Source organism: Polyodon spathula, chromosome 19 (genome assembly GCF_017654505.1).
Source record: "Polyodon spathula isolate WHYD16114869_AA chromosome 19, ASM1765450v1, whole genome shotgun sequence".
NCBI classification, from domain to species: domain Eukaryota; kingdom Metazoa; phylum Chordata; class Actinopteri; order Acipenseriformes; family Polyodontidae; genus Polyodon; species Polyodon spathula.
This window is the reverse complement of record NC_054552.1, coordinates 4778419-4805017: the sequence shown is the minus strand read 5'-3', so window position 1 is coordinate 4805017 and position 26599 is coordinate 4778419. Positions and strand designations below refer to the sequence as shown.

The following is a 26599-nucleotide window of genomic DNA, read 5'->3' as shown; positions in this document are numbered from 1 at the left end:
CATTGGAAACGGGTCACCACTTTGTGCCTGACAATGCCACAACACCAAAAAGTTGCCTGACAGTCACACCAGACCAGGCTGCTGCTTAAAAACCCTGTTACTACCTTACAATTCCAGGACTTTCAGACAATCTGTTCAAGCAAATTCAAGAGCAAATAAAAGTAAGCTGTCAAGTAAGTGACCATTAAACGCTCAGAGAACACTGATGTGTGTCTGTATGTCAAAGTACATTTTTTTTTGTAACTTTAAGACCACTGCTACCTATAGAAAATAGTAACGGAACTACGCTACTGGTTATTTCTGTAGATGGATTAATCAATTGATTAATTGATTTTTGATCGTCATGGATTTTATTTTGCATTAATTACTGTTAGAAAATTGGTTGCTGGTTGTACCTGTAATATTTTCCATATCAAATGAAATCTTTACCAAATGGGAAATTAAATAATAACATTAAATTAAATATTATCCCAGTCATTAATGTTACAGTCATTAATGTAACTATTATTATTATTAAATAATAATAATAATAATAATAATAATAATAATAATAATAATAATAATAATAATAATAATAATAATAATATATCATCATCATCATCATCATGGTTTATTTGGGGGAAATTGTTGAAACTGACATTGGATAGCTCCATCTAAAGTGAATAGAGTGCTTTACCACCTGACTAAAATTATTGTGTGTTACCAGATTAAAAATTGACACATGACAAACTAATTGAAGATTAAGTTTGACCCTCTTAGTCTGGGTCAGTTAATATTCATTTGATGTAGGGGTTTGCCTCAATTATTAATTTTTTTCAGAAAACTGTGCCTGTGATGCACTGCTGTTAAACATTCAGTGACCTTTTTAACAGTTTTAAACATTCATAATTATTACCTTTTTGTTTTGGTCTCTGCAGGATTCTTTTGGACTTAAAATGAAGTCATTTGTCAATCTAAGAACATCAAGACTTCCTTATATCAGTGTACGCCATGCGGTCAGCTCTACACAACCTACAAGAAATGCGGACTTCTACAGACAGCGCACAATTTACTCCTACTTCCTCCCAATCCAGAGTCGCTGGCAGGACAATGATCAGTATGGACATGTAAACAATGCAGTGTATCATGGATACTTTGACACCTTAATCAACCATTATCTGATCAGGTAAAAAATATGTTTCACTCATCCACAATTTCTTTAATAACTGCTTTGAGAAGTTTCAATTCAATTGTACAATTTATAATACTTTTTATTTGGCCTTAGCACATGCTGTCGGGCATATAATGTCAATATTGTTTTCATTTTCCTTCCACCCCCACATGTAGATATTCCTGTAGTGAAATACAGGTCAAACTTGTATCCCCCTATTGGTAGCTTTTTCTAAACTAACTAGTAATGATATAAGTTCTCAGAATCATTTTATGTTACACTAACATAAAAAAAAAAAAAAAAAAAATAAATAAACAACCACCTATGCAAAATGCCGGAATGACCGTTCAGAATGACGAAGCTTCTGGTTAGGAACAGAACATGGGATGAGAGCCTCAGCTCACATCACAGAGATTTAATTCATTGTATATAATTACAGTTGCATAGCCGTTTTACGAAAATGCACAAATGACTTTTTAATAATGTCTAAAACCGGTGGGCATTGAGTTAATTCACCCCAGGTGACACTACTGCGCGTGACGCGAAGCAGACCGTATCCTAGCAACCTGAGCAGCTACAGTCTGTAAAAGATAGATATGGGGAACTCTCGAATGAGAATAATAATAATAATAATATGTACATAATATGTACTCAGTTTTATGGTGGCACATCGGCAGCTACCTGACCGGAAGGTATTAGGATGCTAATTTCCAAAAATTGTCAACATACCACCAGGCTTCAGGATAGATCATTGTCACCCCGAAGAAGTTAGATTGCCAAAAAATGTACTTAAAGTTATGTAAAGTGATCCAGGAGAATAGGAAACAGCACAGCAAGGTGCAATACACCTTAGAGGTATTATTATTACTTATATAGTTGTGATACATGCTTTCACCTTTTTTTTGTAATCTACAATGAATCAACTACTGATAAGGTCATTTGTTTAGTTAATGTGAATATTTATTTATTTATTTATTTGTTTGTTTTTTTTTAAATCTAGTTTGAACCAGTATGTTATCTCTGTAGATTTTATCCTAACAACTACAAATAGAAAATATATATATAAAAAAAAAAAAACAACAAAAAAAAAAAAAAACCTGACTGGATTCAAGTATTCTTTCAAGCGATAGTTCCTATATTGCCTGCTTTATAGTCTTGTTTCCTTCCATGTCACTGGAATTGAAAGAACACAGTTGCTTTGGTCCACAGAGAGATGTCATTAGTAATGTTTTTTAAGTATATGAAGCAAAACACATTTAGATTTGTGATCACTTGATATTGTCACGTTGTATCTACAGATGTATCAGTTAGCTTAATATTGTCACCTACATACAAAGCTTGTTTGATTATTACAGTGTGATGTACAATACTCTGATGACAGCCTGTTAGTGCAGACAATAATAATGAAATAAAAATAACAATAATACAAATTTTGCACTTTCACAAATACTGATAAATAAAATAATCCACACTGTAGATACAGCCCTCTTGTCATTAGCATTTCCTACTTAATGAACCTTAAATAAAAGTCAAGTACATATGGCTTCATTTCTTTGAACAGTTTATCTCCTAAAATGTGCAATTAAATGTGTTTATTATAAATTATTTGCTGTAATTAATGAAGACATTTCTCTAGTTGTGCCGCTATTAGAACCAGATGCCAGTGGATATGCTGTATCTCAACGTAGCTACACTTGCGTGCCAGATGTCTGACTGTAATTACTTTAATCTCATCTTGTTATCTAATTATCACCTTTGTAAAGGGAAAAGTACTCTCTAATGCTTGCTGATTGTTTCAGATGATGAAGAGCACAGAACAGCTGTCAAATACAGGAGATCTGCTTGTCTAGTGTAGAAGAGGTTGTGCTAACGCCCAGTCCAGTCCTAATACACATCCCACATGAAAGCAGGAAAGATGGGCTTTTTGTGTGCTGCACCTAGTCTGGGAAGAAAAGGCCAAACATGGTTAAGCTTTATTTGATAAATGGGTCACGTGTGCATTTGTAGCCTAATGATCTAATAGGCCCATACTGCAGAATATCACGTGGTATTAATCATCATGAAAGTAACAAGTAGATTTAATAGTTTTGCTTAATTGAACCAAAATTTATATATCTATATATATATATTTATCATATTTTATATATATTAATATATATATTATATGTATATATATATCCATACATATATTGTATAGTAAAATATTATTACATATTCGGTACATAAAATATATATCATAAGGTAATTTTATTAAGTAGCATGCATTTTATACAATATAATCTATTCCATTTTAAATGGTTAAAATCAATTCAGGAAATGAGTGGCCCTGTACCCTGTATGCATTTAATACGCAGTGAATTGCACCATTTTATATTCCGGAATAGTTTTTCATGAGTACTGCAATATCAGACCGAAAAGTTTATTTATTATATTTCTATTAATATGATCATTCAGTCAATGTGCAAGTGTATAAAACGTCAAAAGAAATCATTAAAACATTTTGAGCAATCTGTTAAAAAAAAAAAAAAAAAAAAAAAACTTTGATTAAACTAAATGAAATGAACAAAAGTAACTTGATTTACTGTGACACTTAACCAATGTGTTTTATATATATATATATATATATATATATGATATATATATATATATATATATATATATATATATCCCAAACCTGTTACCTGTTCCTATCATGCATTCCTTGTGCTTTTATGCCATATTTACAATTGAGAGATCTCAGATGCACAATTAATTCAATGTCACCAATCTGCATTAAAATGAGTTTAAAGCCTTTGTTCAAGTTCCCCTATGGGACTTGTCCCTGAGGCATTTGCATTTGTATCAGGTAATTTCAAGGAACACATTTTAATGGCTCTGTGGGAGTCCTTGTATGCACTGAATAAATAACAACAATTAACTGGCGTGGGTGAAAAGCTATTGTGGGGGGGTGATATTTTTTCATAGTAGTTGGTTTATGAAAAAATATATATCTTGTATATTTTAGGAGTGGGATGCGTGCTGTCATTTGAAATAAATTGAGCCATAAGAAGATTCTAGTTGTCAATATTTTATGGATCCGCAATCAAACTACGTTTTCCACAATGTGTCTTTAATACATTTTTACATTAATTTTTAAGCAAGCAGGTGCATAGGATAGAATACAATTGTCATACCCTTTAAAAGCTTGGTATTTAATTTAATTCACAGAAAACACAATTGGCTATACCTCAGCTCATTAATGGCTATAGTGTTGTGTTTTCTGTTGAATAATTAAATCTGTACAAGGCGCCATTCAGTGCATTTTTCTCCAAAGTATGAATGGAATACCTTTAAGGGGGAAAGGTCTTTTCTTTGATGTGTCATGTATATCATTAGACAACCATTTTTAAGTGAAATAATAGCATAGCTTTAGGCAATAGGCCTGATTGTAATAATAATAATAATAATAACAGGCGAAGGTTTCCATGTGAACCAAATTGAGTTGTGTTAGGCCTAATTTACTGGGACAAAAATGCTTGACAACGGGGTTGTCATTTTATATAGAGTGTGAAAAGCAAGGTCAGGGGTCGTGGGTGTGTTGTTGCAGAGCGCTTCCCTCTGAGAGTGCAATTTTAATTGAGGCTATCAGTTGGGTAAGGGTATAGCCTTATTACACCACTGAAATTGAATTACTTGATGTAAAGGAAATATAATGAACAAGCATTCTGAGGACATGTAGTCCATTAAGCCATTATTCATGAGATGAAGCTGTGCTGTGAAAGGGCGATGTTGGAGTCAAACCTTTTGTGTCATCAGCATGATTCCAAAGCTATACAAATGGAAGGTATCCAAATTCAATTCAGTAGAAGTGAAATGGATTTTAAAAGGCACATCAAGACTGTTTTTTGCATGTTCTTGACAACTCTGGTTCTACCCTTCATGGTTTTGTTTTTTGGAAGCGAGTGTGAATTAAAACCAGTATCATTTTGAAACATGAATAGAAGTCAACATTTTTAATCCAAGGCTCTTCATTCATTTCAAATGATCTCTGAAACGCTTGTGGAAACCTTTCTGTTTATGGAGTAACAGGTACAGTAGGCTGTGTGCAGGTCACAGCAAACAAATGACAAAGGACCTGTTGTATACCATGTGGTCCTGTGCTTTAAATCACTAAACAAGCCTCCCCTTCACCTGCTGGTTAATATTCAAGTATACTCAGGCATAGCAATAGCGTTTAAGGAAATGAAACACAAAGCGTACAATCTGCAACAGTCTCATGCTGGCTTTATATACATTTCCCCAAGGTGTCCCTGAAGCATTGCATGCTTCATAATCTTTGTCTACAAACCACTTTCCGTGCTTAAAGGAAGCATGTCAAGTTAGGAGCTAAGTTACAGGGTGCTGAAGCATGTTAGCTCAGCATACACTGCTAGCCAGGTGCCTTGGCCAATACGCTTGAAGTGTTTGCCAAAGGGGAATGTTGCACAAAGTAACTTGTTTGAAAAAATAAATAAATAAATAAAAAACCTCTGAGATGAAGTAAACCCATAAGGAATATCCCAACTGTCATGTGATTTCGGTTATAATTTTGTTAGATTGGATTCTAACATAGTACACAATGCCAACCTGTGTCTAAATACTGTAATAACATAAAATATTCAAATTCTTTTCACAACCTTCACACAGTATGTTTGTATATAAGGGCTAGGTACGTACTGCAGAAATGGTTGCCTAGCTGCAGAAAAGCCATCTTCTCCATTGATTTCATTACTGTTGAGGCACTCTGGAGGGATGCATGACTTAGATACCTACCGAGCCCAGGAGAGTTTTTAGGGTTTGTTCTACTAGATTTTAATAGTCAGCTTTTGAGTCAACAGGATTGACAGTCCTGGTCAGTTGCCAGGAGCTCTCCAAGTCTGTGTGTGTGTGTGTGTGTGTGAGCCCATAGCGAATCTCTGAATATCTTGTCCAGCCTTCTGTTCCTTCCTCAAGACAGCAGAGGCGGTGCGGCCCTCCCCAGCCCACCTGGCACCAGATGTGCTGTCAGCCGCCACTGTGCACCCTGTCCTTCGAGTGGCAGCATGTGAAATCTCAGGTGACATTCACCTGGAAGCGCTTAGCCCACAACAGCTGGAGCCCCTTGATTACCTCGTCTTCCTTTGCAGTGCCGCGCCGCTACTGTATCAATCGCTTGTCAATTCCGCTTAGCGATGATTTTGACTGACTCGGCCGGGGAAGCAGAAAGGGAAGGGAAGGGAGGGGAGGGGAGGGGAGGGGAAGGGGGGCACACACGAATGGTTAAAATTAATTGCTACATAAGGAAAAAATGAGAGATAATTATTCCTGCTTTCCTGTCATCGCTGGAGGGTGGATGACCTCATTAACTTGCAGCTTGTACACAATTCAATTACTAAGATATGGAAAATACATTTTTAATTACTTTGGTGACCTGGGCTCTGTGTGTGTGTGTGTGTGTGTGTGTGTGTGTGTGTGTGTGTGTGTGTGTGTGTGTGTGTGTGTGTGTGTGTGTGTGTGTGTGTGTGTGTGTGTGTGTGTGTGTGTGTGTGTGTGTGTGTGTGTGTGTGTGTGTGTGTGTGTGTGTGTGTGTGTGTGTGTGTGTGTGTGTGTGTGTGTTCAGTCCTCTTTAGGAGAAAGTGCAACCCTCTCGTAATAGTTTATGTAAAAAAGCCTTTCTTCTTGCTGTGTTGCCCCTAAGGGCTGTGACAAACTGTTCGGGGATATAATTCAATCTAAGACTTCACCTACATTAATTTTCTCCCTTCCTTTGACCTCAGTTAAAAACAACTTATTTTCTCTATCATACTGTTTATTATTCTGAATCCCAGCCCAAGCTGCATGGTGGCTCAAATCAATATGTAAACACATCTAAACATCTGCTTACTTTTCACTGTGGAAAGCTGCAATTATTTTGTAATTGAAGGAGCCCCCTTTTCCCATTGTAGTGTTCACACATAGGTAGGGCAACCTGACCTTCCATTTAATACTGCATATACTCGTATATAGGGTTCCATATTTGTTATTGAGATGATTAATTCCAACGTTTCTATTTACTTGCAGATGTCTTCTGTATGCACTTAACATTAATAATACTTTTTATGAATATGGGCCATATTTATAACATTTAATAAAAATAGAAGTTACTGACATAGAATAATAAAAGAAGCATGAAATGATAATTTGACTGCAACATTCCTAATGCATTTTACTTCTAGTCAAGCTAGCATTTTTCATAATACATAAAAAAAAAAGTAACAATCACATATTTTGTGTATTTAGCAGTGAAAACAAACAAAGGGCCATTAAAAGAACACATGTTTTTCACCAGGTGCAGATGGCAAGTAATTCATTGACAGAACAACACCATTTGCCAGTTGATCACTTGGTTACCTTTCTGTTGTTTCCACAGTAAACTGTACATAAATGCCAGCTTATTTATCCTTAGTATATATACTAGAGTTGTACTAGCCACTGGTTCTCTTTTTTGTGCGGTGGTTGCTTTACTATTATTATTATTATTATTATTATTATTATTATTATTATTATTATTATTATCACTTGTATTTAACTGCTGACAATTTGACGTGACAGTGATTGGTAAATAGCAAAAGAAGGAGCTTCCTGATGGGGCACTAGTACCGATAATCGATAGTCGTTATGTCACATCTATGTCATGTCAGTGTAGATCACTCCGTTTGGCAATCACTGCAGAACACTTCACTGTGTAGATCTTATATTGCACAACAATCTGCCCACCTGTTACATTTCATGTGGACTGAGGAACACTGAAGCGAACAACTCCCCTCCTAATGCATCAACATGCGTAAGCCACAGTGTGTGTGTGTGTGTGTGTGTGTGTGTGTGTGTGTGTGTAGCTAATTACTGTCTAGTCCAGAGGCAAGAGCGTTCAGCTATCAGCACTTCATACACGGTCAAGCAGGCTTGTTATCCGCAGATATCTCTTGGCCTTTTGGCCAGCCCCTGTCTTTTTATTCAAGTATGGATGTTCTAGCAATGTGTCTGAAATACAGGTGGGGCAGGATTGTCCTTATTGTACCCTTTGGTATGGTCAGTTGCATCGAGCGTGCAACCTGAATTAGGTGATTGTATAGCATCTGTTACGCACATGGTATTTTTATCTGTTCTTATGAGGGTTGTAGGCAATGCTGCATATCTGGATACTTTCTTTCAACCAGGAGTTGCCATGCGTAAGCCAGCCTCTGATAAACAGGGGTTAGGGCTTCTTGAGCGGCTGCTACCTACATTAATGACAAGAATACCGGGGCCTTTAGAGATTTCACACAAACATTCTGTCACATTTTGACCTACATTTGAACCTGTTCTAGCAAAAGTATGGTTGGCAAATGAAAACATTTTTTAATGCTATACTCTAAGGGGTGCAACTCGGAAGGGCTTGCATAATATTAAGCTCTTTATTTTTTTTTTTTAGTGCTTTCCCGATTATTGAACGGTAAGTTCATCATTTAAAGGGAGGCATGCTCACAAACAAATCCACGGGGCGACTTGTACAGGACGGAATATTCACCGTTCCTTTTGAGATAAGGGTTGGAACTTTTTCAGGGTTTCACAAAACGGCTGCAGCAAGTTTCCAATTTATTTGGCTTCAGTTTTGTCTGACCCCAAATCCATTCTAGATGTTCTTATCTGTGTTGATGGAGATGCTCTGAGACTTCTTTAAGCTTCACTATAAAACTGTGACATTTGGCACGGAAAATCATATCGTTTCCATTGTTTTGTTTTTTTGCACTACTTCTGTGTTGGAATAATAAAGGCAAGGTTGCACTCAAAGGTGGAAGAAATTATAACTTTTGACACTTTTTGCCATATTGAAAGGGTGTTATACAGTATGAGATGCGTTATATAAACGATATATGATACGCTAATGGGGCACTATCGTCATAGGGTGTGTCTATACTAAGCTAAGCCCAACCCTAATTGGATTACATCAGTTAACATCACATGAGAGATAAGATCACAGTTAACAACCTGAGGACGAAGATGTAGCGCCATAGAGACAGGGAAACTCCTCAGTGCATTGTGGGTTTGAGTTAAGGTGCAATCACAGAATACCCTCCCTGGTGCAACATAAAAAGGCCTTCTGAAGCTGGTTATTCCAAGCAATGTTTTATACAAGCTATAATACAAAGTTTGTTGCTATTAATGTATCTTTAAACCTGTCCCTTACATGCACTTGCTTCAGTTTTGTGTTATTAAGCAGAGGTATTAATAAACAATATGCATTTACCACCTCATTTGAAATCTGCTTTATCATTAGCGACTGATCAAACAGAGTAGAACTCTCCTTGTGTTTCTTTTCTACACTTACACTGTAAGGTCAAATAAAAGTATTATTGTGCAGAATAGTGCATCTCATATTGTAAAGAAAACTATGATATTTACATAAGTAAATATGAAATACACAAACTAATTTTAAAATTGTAATCCTTTCTGCATTACAAAGCATTTAAGGAAATGAAATCAATTTAATACAGTGCTCAGTACCCTGTTTTGTAGTTATAGAACCCATTAAATGATATTGTTGAAATAAGACAATAGTTGTGCTAATCATGCTCTGTGCATGTGCATATTAATTTCTCCAGGGATCTGGATATGAATTTTACTAACATGTTAATTTTGTGTGTTAATCAGCAGCTGAAGGGATTGACTGTGTAAAACTGTTTAGTATTGAAACACGTCCTTCTGACCCTCTCCAAATTGGCCTAGTTCCCCTAAAGACGGTTAAAGTTAATTAAGCACTCAATAGGTTTATGGTGTTTAAATTAAAATATATTACCCCTCATTGTGTAGTCATCAAGTGAGAAAGGCATTCTCCTCCTGGCTGCATGGCTGGCTAATGGGCATATCAAAATTCATGATGTAAAAAGAGATTTGCAGCGGTCGACAAGCACCGTGGTGAACTCTCTCCGTCACTCAATCCAAGTGTTATCCCGCAGCCTGCCACAAGAGGGTGTAGAGATCCATATCAATGCCTTTATTTTGCTGGCTTCATTAAAGATGTGTTATAGTCCCCCCACTCTAACCCTCTGATAAATACACGCACCTTCCAGTCGTTTGTAAGTTATCCCTACGTGGCAGACGTAAGTGATCTGAGTGAAGTAGCCCCTGTAGAATTTTATAGTATCTTGCACTAATGCTACTAATCAATTCTATATTAATAACCTTTTTCGATGGCAGTATAAAGTTCAGCAAAGAGTTACATTGTTTTGGTCTAAAAATATATATTTATGCTGCAGTCATCTTTTGACATGGTGTCTGGGATACCCTGGTTTGAGCTTTGTGTTATTCTTCCTCAACTGGTTATTAACTGGCAGTTTTTGTTGACAATTTACAGGGTTTCTTAAAATAGTGCGAACAGGAAAAGCCTATTTTAAAGCACATAGGAAAATAAAGAATACAGTAATTGCACAGCCTGAAACATTTTGTGTTTCTGTAAGGAGAGGTTAAATCATTATTCTGAGTAGTTTGATATCATTCAGAATATTGTATTGTTTTTAATGTGCCTTTACTTTTACACTTTCAGATGAAGTTGATTTTATCCGTAGAGTATTTGGATGGGTTTGGATGTTTCCAAACATTAAGCATTAAGTAAGCCGAAACAGAGCACTGCACACGTTTTTTGTTTTGTTAGACAGGCTTTCTGAAGTCCTTTGAAGCTCTTGAATCTGACAAAATGTTTTTTTTTTTTTTAAATATTATATTCTTTGTTCTATGAAGTGCACAGAAAGCACCTCAGAAGTATACACTGTATTCCCACATGGTAAACGTGTGTCGTGGAAACCAAACATTAAGAAGCTGTGTTAATGTTTCTGTTTTTATGATAGCATTCACACTGGGTTATATATATAATGCATTAATGTAATTACACTGCATGCTTGTTAATATTTTACTGAGCACGGCTCAATATATTATTGCACTCATTGTAAACTGGTCATTTCTTAAAGGCTTGAGAAGATGCAGCCTGACATGATAGGTTATTGTATTATCGAAGTCATCACCATAAAAGATGCATGCCTTAATAACCGACCAGTTCTGTTAACATTATTAATGTGTTAATATGTCAGCTGTAATAGTCAGGTAGCTTGTTTTTAATTAACAATTTTTGTTTTGATTTAGTACCTACTTTAAGTTTTTTTTTTTTTAAACCTGAGTGAATTATGGTTTAATTTGTTTTTATTTTATTTTTATTTTTTTTATTATAAAGAATAGTTACAACGTCGGATGCACTAGATGGAACTTCTTATTGGATAGGCAAACCTGAAGCACCAACTAGATGGAACAACATTCATGGGGTTTCCATGCTCATTTTTTTTTTTTTTTTTTTTTTAACTCGAGACATTTACACGAGAAAAATGCCTGCTTTTCACCCAACGACAATTTGGGGAAGAGGAGTAAAACACATTATTAACCAACCAGGCACAAGGTATTTTGCTTTATTACAGCAGCTTGGATTCACTCGTGTACCAGTTCTCTGCACATGGAAATGACATTTTGCACTAGTAATCTTCAAAAACCGCAAAAGCACTACGCATAGCTAATTTACATATCAACCCCCACCTTTCCCATTAATTTGCATGACGTCGGGTGAAAAGCCTGGTTTACTCGAGTAAAATAAACTGAGCGAACAGAAACCCCAAAAAGCATTTTTCACTAGACATTTTTCTTGTGTAAAAAACTTGCATGGAAATACCATGAATGATTTAGATTTTGATTGGTTAAAGCAATGTCAATATGGAACTTTCATGAGTAACTCTTTAATTCATGTAACATCGCACAAGGAAATGAAACTGTTACAGGAGATTATTTATTGTGTAGAAGAACCCAGACTGTGCTGGAGATTGTTTTTCAAGCACGCTGCACAAATGTAGTGTTTTCCATTGGTACTGGCGTACTATTAATTCAATATTATTTTTCTGAGAAGTATGAAACTAAAATGATTGGCATATTTTTATTAAAAGTTTTAATACTAGAGTTCAAAAACAACTGTATATAACACCTCATTGAAATAATTGATGTTTACGTACAGTCTGTACACGTATAGATAGAGGAATATATAGATTGCTGCATACATACCAATCCAAGCACAGCAATAATTAAGTCTCTTGAATCATCAGTAAAGTGTATGTCCCATGTTTCCAAATACCAAGCTGATATTTAATTGTCAAGACCTGGTTATCACTGTCTGTAAACAGAGTTTCATTTTAGACATGTTAAAAGTGCCTTGTTAGTTTTTTTTCTAATTTAGTCAATTGAACTTGACTAGCAGAACAGGCCTCCGGGCCGTATCTCCCCCCCCCCCCACCTCTCCCCTCTCCCCTCTCCCAGGTTTAAAATCTCATCAGCAAAATGATCCTGATATCTTGATTAAAACAGAAGCTTCACTCTATAAAGACTGCAGCATTCAAACATTAATATTCGAATTAAAACATAATTTATTACATTATCTTGCTCCTCAGACTGACTCTTTAATTTTTATGTGAGCAATTACATATGATTTACATAGCCCTTCATATAAGACATGTCTATGGCCATTAAATTAGCCTAGTCTGAATAATTTGATACTCATCTTGAATTAAGAGCCACATTTAAAACACAACTGTCTGGAGATGTGTAAGCCCAACATGTTTTGTTCATTTTAATGCTACGTGCATAATTTAAAACTAGCTGCTGCTTGTGACACCTGACATAACATATACTGTTTTGAGAAATTGTGAAAGTTTAAAACACCATTTTAGCACTAGCTTCCTTACTATTTACATTTCCAGGACTGTAATCCCCATCTTGGAGCTGTTCTCGGGAGAATCATCCAATACATGACACAACTGAGGCAAAAGTCAGTTTAGCGTGTTTATTTACTTATTTCATTATTGAAGTGGATTATTTTAAGGGGTGTTCAGTAAGATACTGAATCTGGGTATTTATGTGTTCCATGGTGACTAAACTTCCAGTCACAGGAGGACACATCCAGAACACATCACTGCTTCAACAAAATGCTTAAAATGTTAATGTGAAGTAATACCTTCAAATATACTGTACACCATTTTGAATGGTGACGTTTCATTGAATTTTGCATTAGAACCGGAAATAACGCAGGTCTGAATCCACCCCTTAAAAGTTATTCACATTTTTGTTTCTTACATGGAGTTGCCATATCTGCAGTAGTTTGTTAATGAAATACATTATCTTAGCATTTTGTAAATGCCCTTTTTTATCTGAAGGAATACAGTTACATATACTCTGACTGGCCAAAAAATGTAAGTTACCGAGTTACGAAAAAGGTCGGTCTTGTCGAGTGTTGAAGGTTTCTTTGGCCCACTGCTGGCTGAATCCATCCTGATCAGGAGACTCTCATTGGGCACCTTTTTTATTGTATATTATCTATAACTCATCAGTGTCATACCAAACATTATAACTGATGCTCTGTTCCGCTTCTACAATATCAGCTTTTGTATTGCTGAAATCTACTGAGTTTTTAGTCATACCAGCATGAGTTACAATGCTAGTTGCCTAGAGATGCCAGGAGTTCCAAATTACAACTTGAAATGGTCAAATACATACAGCCGCCTGTGACCGTTCTGTCATCCAATTAGTGAACTCAGTGCACAACAGCAGGAATTCATCCTATTGTCTCATACACTAAATACAGTACTGTATATTCTAATTATATGTTGCCCTGTAGATCTATGTGTATTTGCTGGCGTGGAAGCCTGTAAAATATGGGTGGAAGACTGACCAATTACAGACAATTTAGGACCATTTCAGAGACGTATTGGGAAAAATTAGGGGCTGACATTTAACTTAGTGAACAGCCATGGAGATAGCTTTGCGCCTACTTGAAGATGTCATAGTGTTTAAATGCATATATAGTTGAAAAGCACTGAAGTTCCCGTGGTTCTCTTCTCGACCTTCAATGGGCATTTCTTCAACTCCTTCGTTTTCCAAATTTAGTAAAGCTCTGGCTGTGTTAAATTAGGCAGAAGTCCTTACCCTTTATCTACTTTGATCCGAAAAGGCTGTTTAGAGAGCAAATTTAGCTGCCAGTATAATTCGTGGAAAAACACTTTGAGTCCTGTATGGAAGCAAGCACAAAGACAGAGAGGAACAAAATCATGTTACGGTAAAAGACTGGCAAGAAACTACTCCGAAAACACATTACCTGCATCTGCCAGCAACAAAGTTATCTCTTGCTAGGTTTACAGAACATTGTTTAGAAAAGTTGTATTTGCTTTTTCCTTTGCCTTTTCTTGTAAAGCACCTAAATTCTGGAGTGCTCTGCCACCTTCTGTCAGGGAAGCTGGGAAGGCTTACTGTTTTAAAATTTAGGGTGAAAACGTGTTTTTATAAAATAGCTTTTCTATCTTAGTCTTCCTATTTTACAACTAAAACCACATTTTCTTTTTGTCCTTTTTGTTTTAATTCCAGTTTTACGATTTTTTTATTTTTGATTCTTTTAATTGTTCGTTTTCTAAAAACTAGCCTTTTTATCATAGTTTTTTCAATTTTTACAATTAAAACCACACTTTGTATCCCTCTCTTTTTTAAAATTTCTATTTCTATCAAATTCTGTATGAGACTGATTTCTTATGTCCTGTGCAGTGAACTGCGTAGTCTTTGTTTTTCTGTTCTTGTTTTTTTTAAATAAATCTATTTGACAGACAACAATAAATACAACTGATTTTAATGTCATTTTTGACATATTTTTTACATATCGCACTTAATTGTAAAACAACATATTGCAACAGTTGGATTTTACTTCCATGAATACATTTTGTTTTAATGTAACCGTATTCAGGTGGCTACATTTGGGGGTGTGATAGAGGTGAAGCATGCAGCTACAATACAGTACACTGAACTAGTTATCTTTAATGAGGAGAATCGATTTAGCTCCAGCATCACATTTAAAGAGAGCTATTGAAGATGACAACAGATTATTAGACATGATAAAAACTGTGAAATTGGTGCTATGAACAGGAGCATAAACATCTCTCCAGTTAAAGAGGGCTGTGTTAATTCATTGTCTTTTTTTCCCCATTGCCTAGGTACTGTGGACTGAATACAAACAGAGGGTCTTCCTCAATGGTTGGGTTTATTGTGACCAATCAGTGTTCTTTCCACAAACCTGTGAAGTTTCCTGAAAACCCACTGGCATCCTTAGCAGTGGAGAAAATTGGACGCTCAAGTGTCCTCTACAGAATGGCTTTATTTAATCCATTTCCAACCAAGAAATCCATCTCCATTCATTTCAACATCCTGAACGATGGTTGTTTCTCTGACTGCTCTGCGCTGGAAGGATTCGAGAGCCTGGCCTGCGCTACTGCCATGTCAACACACGTGTTTGTGGATCCCACTTCAGAGAAACCAAAGGAACTGCCTGAAGGGTTTAAGAAAGGTCTCCAGAAAATAATGATATCCCCCTAATCAGAAAAGTTTGTAATCTTAGGGATGTTAGATCATTTACCTGCTTAGAGAACATAAAGTCAACATCTGCTTTTTGTTTTTAGTTGAGGGGTTCTGAAAAATGTAATTTCAGGGTTTGGGGGAATAAATTGTATGCTACACATATCCTTATCTTGCAATTGCTGATTTCTAAAGTCACCTATCACAATAGGAAGTTTGGTGTTAATCTGGACACTTATCAGCCTTGTGGCACTAGAAGTAGTAATTAACTACACTCCAAACTTGCAATTAACTCAAAATTATTAATAACCGTGATGTTTCACCTTATGATCACATTTAGAACAACTACTGCAGTTATCAAACATACAAATGAAACAGTTTAGGTCCAGTCTCCTATTTTTCTTTGCAAACTTCGAATACTTATTCCCAGAGTACTAAAAAAAAAATTGCCCACCCCCAATTTGCTTATGCCCAATCACTGTGTTTTACTGAACTGTAGAATCTCAGTACAGATCGTACCAACTGTAATACTGTATTATGGTTTATTGCAAAGGATGGTATTGCTTTGAGACAAATACCCTGGAAATGTCGTATCAATTATAACATAACACAGACGTGGTCGATTCGCACGGAGTAAAAAGAGTTCCAATGTCCTGTAAAATAAGAGGACCTCTGAGAAAATGATCTGGGATTAAAAAAAAAAAAAAATGGACAGTACGCACATGACTAAATTTCACCGATGTCGGTAACAACTCCAAAACCACCTGTTCATGTGATGATTTTTAGTACCTAACCAATCAGGCTTTAGATTGCATAGTTAGTGGGGGGGGGGGGGGGGGGGTCTTTTTTTTTTTCTTTTCCCATAGTTCTAGATTGATCTTCGACAGCAACGTCTCATTGCACGTCCGTTTGAACAGTAGTGCACACGCATGGTCCAGTCAAAGCAGTCGAAGGCTAAATCTCGTGTAAAGTGACAGGACTCTGCCCAATCACAACTAAATATGCGTTTGATATAGTTTTTGGATGCTTCGATGGGCAGTGAAGCACACAGTTCACGGTGTCACAGCGTACATTGGTTGGGACGGGGGTTCAGTTTTGCAGGTGGTTAACTTTTTTTTTTTCTCTCTCCCATGTTGTTAAAACCACCCCCTAGCTACGCAACTATTCGCTACCGAATGTAAATAGTTCATAGCAGTGAGTGCACTACACATCACCTTTGATCTTGTTCGTTGGTAATTCGTAGCAGATAGTCTTTCAGAAAAGCAAAGATTAAATGGTGAACCTGAAATAAGCACATCGTGACTTCATACATTGGAAAACATTTTAAGTAAAAACTAAGTCTGAACATTTTATAACAGATCATGCAGTTACAAACAAGGACCACAGTACTAACCAATAATGACAAGCAGAAGGTGTTCACAAGAACTGTTGACATTACATTTTTTATATAAATATGCACACACTAAAAAAAAGAAATGGTGAAAATCTAGCATTTTATAAGAAATAAATTGGGATACATTTTTTATACATGTTAACCCTGTTGTGGAATAAATGGGGGGAGGGGGGGGTACAAATAATGTTAAATACTAACTTGAAGCCACTGCCGGATAGTGCAACACGTCTGTTTCCTGATAAAGTTTTTCTACGCATTATAGAAGTACCTATATAGAACAACGTGATGAAATAGCTATACCAGTTACACTTGATGCAACAACAAATGAAAGCCTTTCACTTACATTTCACTGTCAAAAGAAAAAAACACTAAGAAAAAAACTGTTAAAAGAGTTATACATATGCAATTCTTTATTTTACACATGCAACCCTGAAATACTGTACAAAGCATCATTATTAAAAACACATTACTAATAAACGAAGTTGAGCTGAAGTAGGAAAACTGTCAAAATATCCAACAATGATTAAATATGGTACACAAAAATGTTTAATTATAAAATGGAAGCCATCAGTATTTTTTCAATTTGCGCTGAAGTTCTGTGACAATAGCGATTGGAACCACTCAAGATACATATATACAAGACAGGCATAGCCCTGTCATTGATGCAAGCAGGCAACAAGGCAGCACTCCCCTGAAAAAGTGAGGTAAAACATACTCAGTTCGACTCCCAATACTGGTGCAGGTATTTCTGTCACTCTTCAAGCAAAACGTTTAGTTTAAAAGCACCTGTGGCTTCATTCATTTCTTTCGAATTATGAAACAAGTTTTTGGCAAGAAAAGGACTGCATATTCCACAGCAGTTTGGATCACAACTCGTCATGGTTTTTGGTGAGGTCTTCTCCGTAATTAGTTGCCTGGCTTCCAACAAACATGTTCCAGTTTTCCAAGATTTCTTCTTTGGTCAACAGTTGATCCTGGAATTAAGAAAATGACAAATTAATTGTAGATCTAACTTTCCACTACCTCTCCTGCAGCTAGTAAATGAACGACCACAGAGGTCTGCGTTACAACACCCTCACACGGGTGGGAGGGAGTTACTGTAACTGAAATGTGCTGTGTCAATGACATCCAAAAATAGATTTCAGGACGAGAGTCTAATTAACTGCAATTACGCAGCAAATAAACAAGCTAATTGTGGGAATTAGACATTTAAAAATACTCAAGTTATAATTGAGAACCTTTGATAGAACAAACATATAGAAAGGTATAACAGCCCTGCTCTGTATTATCTCCAATACCTGCCTCCAATATGCTGTGGCCAAGACTTTTGCATCACCCTATAGAATTAACTAATTTTACTACATAAAGTCGAATGGAACCCCTGAATAATGTTACGTGAACATATTGAATTACATACTGCTTTGTAGTTTTCCCCACATACAAAAAACTGAAATTTAAAATTTTGAAATCTAACATGAAAAACTGTACTACAGTAATCCGTCACATGCGGTGGGACCAGAGTAAGGGCGGAGATTTCAAAAGTCAGATAAATGAATCCTGTTTTAAAATACTATTATACACAGCTGCAACAGTTACTATATTCACACAATTGTTTTGAGATTCAGCTTGTATTAGGGAGCTCCCCTAAATTCCTCGTTTAGAAAGATACAGGGTATTAATGCTTGTGACAGGGTAGCCGTCTGCAGTGTGGGTGCGTGCATTCGCTGCTGAGTGACAGGCAGGAGATTGAGATGGAGGTTGAAGTTGATACACCCCGCAGGTGAACAGGATTTACTTACATATCAACACACTGAACAGCTCACGTGACACTACCAGCAATGGTAACGCAGGGAGCACATACAACAGAAGAACGTAAGAAAACTTTGGTAGGATCTACAATCTCTGATCTAATCTTCTATGTTCAATGATAAACTAACGTTGCTGAAGAGATTGATCATGGCGGAGAAACGGTTAGGGCGGAAATGTGATAGATTACTGTATTATTTTGGCTTCCAGTAGATTTGCGATATCTTGTAGTTTTTTTGATTACATGATATTCAATAAAAGATCAAAATTAATGTCTAAACTTCTAGGTGAGGCAACATTTTAGGCCACAGCTCTAAGTTTGCACTTTCTTCAGAATGCATGTACATTTTAGTAATACCTAGTTGTGTTTGTGCTGTGTTTATTAATAATAATTATAATAAGTCTGTTACAGCAGAAACAACGATCTCCTCCTTTAATAGAAACTCAGTACCTTGTTCAAGTCTGATTCATAGACTAGATGTCTGGCTTCAGCCTGTGCATGATCATAGTCCTGAGGAAGGATCCAGTGCCTAATTTCCTCTTTGTCCATCTTTCCATCCTTATTGGTGTCCCTGAAGTCTGCAAACTGCTCTCTTTCTGTTTTCACCCAGTCCGGTTCTGGTCCTTCTACTTCATGAGCAAACATGTCAGCTGCATGAAAACAGCAACTTACTAGTCAAGAACATACAGGTGTATTATTGTATAAATCCTGGCAGGTTTACAGTACCGGCACATGGATCAATATAAATAAATAAATAAATAAATAAATAGATAGATAGATAGGTGGCCCCTACTGATGACCACTCAAATGGTTTTAGGACAGTAAATTTCACCCACTTAAGGCAATCTAACATTTTAGTTCTATTTGGCATTTCAAATAGCTGTTTGCGTGGCCATACAAATTAACCACTGTATCTGAACTTTGCAAGTGTAAAGATTTTCCATGAATGTTATGCGAGTGGTAAAAAATAAAAATATATATCCTTTTGTTAAAGGGCTACATAAATAGCTGACAGCTAAATAAAAAAAAACAATAACTCAGGCACTTACCTAAAAGAAAAACAAAGAACACAACTGCCACATTAATTTATACGTGTCAGCATAAGCCAGCTGCATTAGGGAAAGCACATGGAATTTTTTAACTATTTACCAGGGCTGAGTGCAGAGTGCATGCAGACTTTCTGCATGGGCATTTAATTGAATCAAACATTCCACTGTGTTATTTTAACAAGTCGACGTGTTCACTCAGCCCAAGCTCAGGAAGAGCAGGCAGTGCCACTGAAAATAATGGTGCCTGACCCCTCCAGGGTTCATTTTAGAAGAATTGTCAACATCACACAGCACTAACAGAACATTCGCCATGCCCACGTTTCAAGCTAGTAGACAACACTGTTCACAGTATAACAAATGCTGACAACTACTGTACCTAGTAATTACATGAAGGTAATTTCATTGAATGGACTTTAATTGCAGTGGAAATTGTACTTCCCTATTGTATTACCCATACAAGGAAAGCATTCAAATTGGGGGTCTAAATAGAAATTATTTTTTTAAAAAGAGAGAAGACCTGTCATTTTTTTTTTCTTTTAGCTCTGTGCTACTATGGGCCAGTAATAGGTTATTCTTAATCACTGACCTGTATTAAGCAATTAAATCTATTTCTGTGCATAAAGATAATTCTAATTAGCTACTGACAATGGCATAACCAGCAAGATTCTGCAAAATAGAACATATTGTAACTTTACCTATACATACTATTCTCAGCCAGACAGAAACTGTGTCAATAATTTCAGGCCATGGTGTATGGTTTATATTATCCACAGATAAACCACAGAGATTAAAAAGATATAAAAAAAAGAAAGAAAAAATGAATTGACATTATAACTCTGCATTTGAATAGTATAACTAGCACTATTTTGATTGATGTAGTCGTTATCAGACTGCCACCAAAGGCAATTTAACACGCCCCAAGACGTGTTTGAAAACTCAGCAGAACTTGTGGACTAGAAACTGTGTCGTAATTAAAGACCTGTAACTGAATAAACATCTCTGTTGCACAAAAAACTATTGATGACAATTTCTAAAGAATATTTAGCAGGTTTAACATGTGCACATCTTTGGCTACAGAAGGGGAAAACATCTCTGTAGTAAGAATGAAACTAGGACTGACATGGACATACAGAGGGGCTGCTACGGTTCATTATTGATAGAGTCACCACATTAGTACAGAACACATTAGGAAACCCTTTTCGTTTTGCTTCAGCTAACTAAACGTTTCGATTCAGTACAAATTCTCTCGTTCCAGAAACAGAACAAGTTGTGCATTCACCACCTTGTAAATATTTCAAGTAACCTGAATCATGACAGCTTGTGTGATCATTTTGATCTATGTTTACTATGTGAACTTCCTTGGTTCTATATTTGCTTGCTGCACCATGTTCAGTTTCATGGGTTTTGATGTAATGTTTGAAATTTTGCCCCTTGGTTGATAATTTTCATATCTACTGGCAACTTTGGCATCAGTAAAGATTTTGCAAGACGTCAAATGTGCTTACATGTCAGAAATATTATCACATGGTACACTAAAATCTATATGACTACAGTAAGTAATCCTTGGTTAACCAACTGCATCACTTCTTACTATAAAATTCTAGTCTGAATTAGGGGGTGTAAGAATTCACTGTGTGTTGAATTGGGATACTTTCTTTACATTGTGACATTAGGTGTTGCTCCCCAAGTCAGAAGCAAATAGAAATCACACAGGATTTTCTGCACTATAATATGACCCAATGAAACCTTGCTTGCTGTGCCCAAACACCCAACTATGGAACTAATTTGGCTCATCACATGTTTTCTTTTTTTAAATCTTGACAGTACAGTGCAACCTTAATATTTCCCAATCATACGGAAATATGAAACAGCAAATGATTGAAGGGTGCCTACGCAGTAATTTATAGTACATGTACAATTCACAGTCAACGTGGTCTCACCATGAATTACTGAATCATGAAACAAGGAAGCAAAATATATATATTTTAACTCCAAGAGCCAGCTGCCCAACGTTTCGATATGTTTTACATATCATTCTCAAGGGAGCCTGTGTTTGAATCAAGTCGTCTTTCTACTGTGTGTGGCAGGTCACAGGCTCAAAGATGAAGCTGATTGCATTTTATTTTGTCCACTTGAATTCTCTGACTCTTGCTCCCGGTATTTTTTTTATTTATTTATTTATTTATTTATTTTTAAACTTTTTGGAGGTATTTATAGATGTTTAACGGCATGACAACTACTTGTTATTGTTTATATTCAAATCCATGATTTATTCTTAGATGATGTAATGGTTTTCTATATATTGTATCATTTTTACTTATATCTTTAAATTATTAATTCTAATTAACATTATTTTATATAAACTTATATTTACATTATTATGCAATGCTGGCTCTGAGGATCAGCCTTGATTTGGTCTCCCCAGCTCACCAGCATGCACAACATTTGAATTAATTTTGTTTATTTAATTATTTTTAACTCTCTCATTATATATTCCTTTATAACATTTATAGGAAACCAATGTTTTCTGAGTGGTCAATTAGGTTGGAAGGGCACCATTTTAGGTCAAATACTTCCAAAAATAAATAAATAAATAAAAACAAAACAGTGAGCAACTGATAGACTGAGACATGAATATATATTTGTTTGCACAGAAATCAAGTTGGATTTTTATACATTTATGTAATTAAAATACCAGACATACCAATGTACTCATCTTCATCCACATGACCATCACCATTCTTATCTATGTCTTCCAGGGTTTCCTAAAAAACAAGACACAAATGAGCTGTAAAACCACCCAGAGTCAAATCAAGTCTTTTACGATGCGCAACGTACAATACAGCTCCAAGCATTACCTGTGGCACTGAGTACTTCTGTAATAAATGAGCAGTTACAGTAGCAGCTGTGCCAGTGACAGTATCTGCAAGCATTTCTTTAGCATTATGACCTGATCTTCTTAGTGGGCCAATGTTTTGTTTGCACCAGGGCAGAACAATGCAAGTGTTATAAAACTAGTACTTTTATTTTATTTTTAAACATGTTTAAATTTAAATGTTTCTACTTAAACCCAAGTGGTTTCCTGCTAGTTTTATAACCTTGTTTTTGTACCTTGCATTTTTTACATGCAAGTGGCAGTGTTTACCTGTAAATTCAATGGAATTTCACAGTTCACTGGATACACATGGGGACAACACTGGATAGCATACAACAGCTGACTGAAAACAGTATAGCTTAATATAAAAAGCAAAGCAACCACTACAGCGCTGATCTGAATGGCTTAAATATACTTACATTGCAACTAGTCAAATTACATCACACAGTAACCAAGCAGACGGGGAAATGTAACCAAAAGAAGTAATGTCTGCAAACCTGAGTTTCAGTTTCTGTAGTAATTGGACTGTTTTTCACCTGAAGAAAGAGCTTCTCTGAAATAAGGTAAAAGATATATTATGAGGCCCATGAGACATCATTTTCTGAGCTGGGCTTTTGCTGCACCATGTTTGTGCTGACATTAAAAATGAATGTAGTAAAAACAGGCATTACAACTTTTATGACGTTAGATGCCTTGTGCATGGCTTCTTCCATTTGCCACACGACTCACTGTGTGCTGCACATCTAAAATAAAACTAGTAGGTGGGTAGTTTTGTCCACATACACATTATAAAAATTAAACAAGAACTTACAAGAACAACAATGTCTTTCATGTGATCAAACTCCTCTGGGTGCAGGAAGGCAGTGAATTCTTCCCGACTGGCTGCCACGTCCCCGTCGAGGTCAGCAGTCTGAAATCTTCTTTCATCACGGGGGAGCATCTTTTTGAAACTGAACTGGTCTGTGACATCCTGGAACTCTTCTGGATTAGCTGAATCATTGACATACATTATAATATTCAAATAAGAAGCAGGGGAGGCAATACATTGCATCTGGCTTTCATATTCAAAAGCAGTAAAACAGTGAAAGACACAAAAATAACACCACATTCAATTAACAATTCATAAATATGCTGTGGAATCTTTGACAGAGAGGACAGTAAGACTCCTACTGCACAGCAGCTTTACCCATTCCAGGTTTTACTACTAGCTTGATTAGCAACAACCTTAGGTGTATCTTATTCAACTCATAGTAAAACCAGGAATGGATCCAGGGTGTGTCCAGTTGCAACTCCTGATCGGTTTATGTGAGGTAAGTGGAGATTGATGAGGGAAGACACTACTGTAGAGGACAGCAGCATACTGTATTAAAGGCATCTCTCAATATGCACTAACACTAAATGCAAGTAGTTGCAACTTGGTCTTACCAAGGTAGTAGCCATAGGTGGCTTTTTTGTATTCATCCCAAGAAATCTTGTTGTCTTTGTTTAAATCATAGTCCGTCCACACTTTAGCTACATTTTCATAAATATAACGCTTCTGTACTCTATTAATCCAGCTCTTCAGCTCATCTGTAGTAACATATCCATCTTTGTCACCATCAATCCTGTCAACAATTTTCCTGAGGAAAAAAAAAAAAAAAAGTTGATGGTCTGCCCGATCTGATTTTGGAAACCTAATCAAGTGTTGCCATTCAAATGTTATTTTCTAAAGAGGGATCTGTTTAAATGCAGGGGAAAATAGTACCAAACCACATAAATTAAACTTTACTTGCAAGATGCTGTTGCTGACTAATATATAACCGAGTGTTTTTTCAAGTGATGGATCAATGTGATCAACGTAGAGTCACCCGTGCAATTGTGGCACAGGAGGAACTGCATAATGAATGCATTTTACATCCAAATTGTATGCACTGCAATTGTAAAACACAATTGCTTGTGTCTCTTGTAAGAAATAAAAATAAAACAAAATAGATTATTTTCTTAAACAGAAGGCTGACAAACCCACCACCCCTAACCCTTTTTAAACAAATCTTCCCAAGTCATTACCAGATCTTCTGCCACGTTGGTGTGTTTATAAGACACTCCCACTTATCGATTCAGCTAGAACTGCAGTTCAGACACCCTTCACCATACAGTAGAAAGGTAACGTGTGGCGTAGGTGAGACTGGAGGGATTCATCTGAGTTTGCATTTGGGGTTAATTAGGGATACAAAAAAAATAAGTATGATGTTTCGTTTGCGTCTTGAGCTTTGATCATTTTTGAACCTCACATTATAACCGCGCTGTTATCCATACATACAATATTAAATGTTATCAAGAGGTAATTCAGTTAATAGCTGTTCAATTGCTCCCAACAATGCCTTTTTTTCTGTAATAATATCTCGAGTCCAAGCACATTTTATCCTGGGGCACATTTCAAATGAAGCCATTTATACTGTGTAGAAACTGTATGACACCTCAAATGAAACTTTCCTTTGCTAAACTGAGTGTAACAGGACCCAAATATAGCCACATATTTCAGCAAACCCAATCTTTTTTTTTTTTAAAGAAACAAATAAAATAAAAAAAAAAAACACTTGTTCTAAAACATCTGTAAAACGAGCTGCATCATAGCGGTATCTAGTAGCAGTGTGGTGTTGGTGAATTAAAAATGTTTACCAAATATGAATTGAACTCGCCACATAATCATTACTATCCTTAACTCTTATAGGTGTTAGTGAAGTCTGGCTTACCCAAGTCTGTCCTTGCTTTCTTCGGGACTTAACTGATCAAAAGTCTTGGCCTCTTCTTTGCCTAAAAAGGCCTCATGGTCGTAGCGGTAGCTTCGGTTGTCTTCATGAGGGTCTCTGCTCAATACCGGGTCCAGGTGAACGCGTTCGCGTTTGTAAGTGGGTTTGCTAAATGCCTCTACCACGCACAACAGCAAACACGTGAACCAGTACATATCCATTGCTATATTAAAGTATCTGCTTATTAATTCTAAACAGTTTAAAACGCTACCAAAAGAATGCAGTGGCTAACCCGTCTCTGCAAACACCGACTAAAAAAAAAAAAAAAAACTACTCCACAGACAACTCCTTTAAAACAAAAGCAATGTTTATAATTCCTACTGCCATATACTGATTTGCTATCACCTGGATGTATATTTACACATAACGGCACACTTTGCACTTTCTGCAAAACATGACAAACTCTGTATCTCTTGCTAGTTCAACCCCCAGCCACTGACCTACAGTTTAACATAACATTCGTTACCCGTGCTTTGATGTTACAGCGTTTTCTATTGGTCGCTGGGGTGCCTGTGACGTAGTAGGAGTGGAAGCGCCACGTTGCAAGATCACACGCAAGTGATTGAATGAACCAGCTGGGTTTGTGAGAGCCCTCTTCTTATACTCTGAGCGGTGTTATTCGAACTTGGATGCACATATTTGAATATTTTTATATATTATAAAGCCTGTAAAATATGTGCCTACTCTGTTGGCACTATATATATATATATATAGAGAATTACTTATTTAATAATTCTGGACAGTTTCTGCAGGCTAGGTTTTGTAATTCTACACAATATTCAGTAAAGCTGCAAATGTTTTCATTGATGATTGTTCCTCTGCGTGGCTCAGTGGGATGAATCTGCAAAGCCACTACAATATTTGACTCATTTTTCATTACTGTTTGCTCTCATAGGGAAATACCAAAGGAGCTTTTGTCTAAAACAAAAAGTCTGAAAGTGTAAACAGCAAACCTGGGGGTTTGCAAGGTAGGGAAAAAAAAGACAAAAAACATGTAATTTGTACATTCATGTAGAACCTGCCTTGTCCCATTTAGAGATGTCAATACGCCAAGGTCCATTTTAGTTTTTGAACTACTGTGCATTTTGACCCTGCTGCTTGGC

At 36.3% G+C, this 26599-nt stretch overlaps 2 protein-coding genes across 2 annotated transcripts in view; one reads left to right on the top strand and one right to left on the bottom strand.

Annotated features, from left to right (window-relative positions):
- The window catches only part of LOC121294869, a 30514-nt gene extending 14337 nt beyond the window's left edge, over nt 1–16177 (top strand). Inside the window, exons 2-3 of the mRNA XM_041219017.1 lie at nt 918–1165; nt 15226–16177. Coding sequence (XP_041074951.1) covers nt 936–1165; nt 15226–15604 — 609 coding nt within the window. The 5' untranslated portion in view covers nt 918–935 and the 3' untranslated portion in view covers nt 15605–16177. The remainder of the gene's footprint in view (nt 1–917; nt 1166–15225) is intronic.
- A 651-nt stretch (nt 16178–16828) lies between these two features.
- On the bottom strand, nt 16829–25923 carry LOC121295119 (reticulocalbin-1-like). The gene is made up of 6 exons (XM_041219528.1): nt 25440–25923; nt 24133–24326; nt 23519–23697; nt 22537–22597; nt 19234–19433; nt 16829–17950 (listed from the first exon to the last, which is right to left on the bottom strand). Exons 1-6 carry the CDS (start codon nt 25655–25657, stop codon nt 17843–17845), a joined length of 960 nt encoding a protein of 319 aa, XP_041075462.1. The 5' UTR covers nt 25658–25923; the 3' UTR covers nt 16829–17842.
- Between the last annotated feature and the right edge of the window lie 676 nt (nt 25924–26599).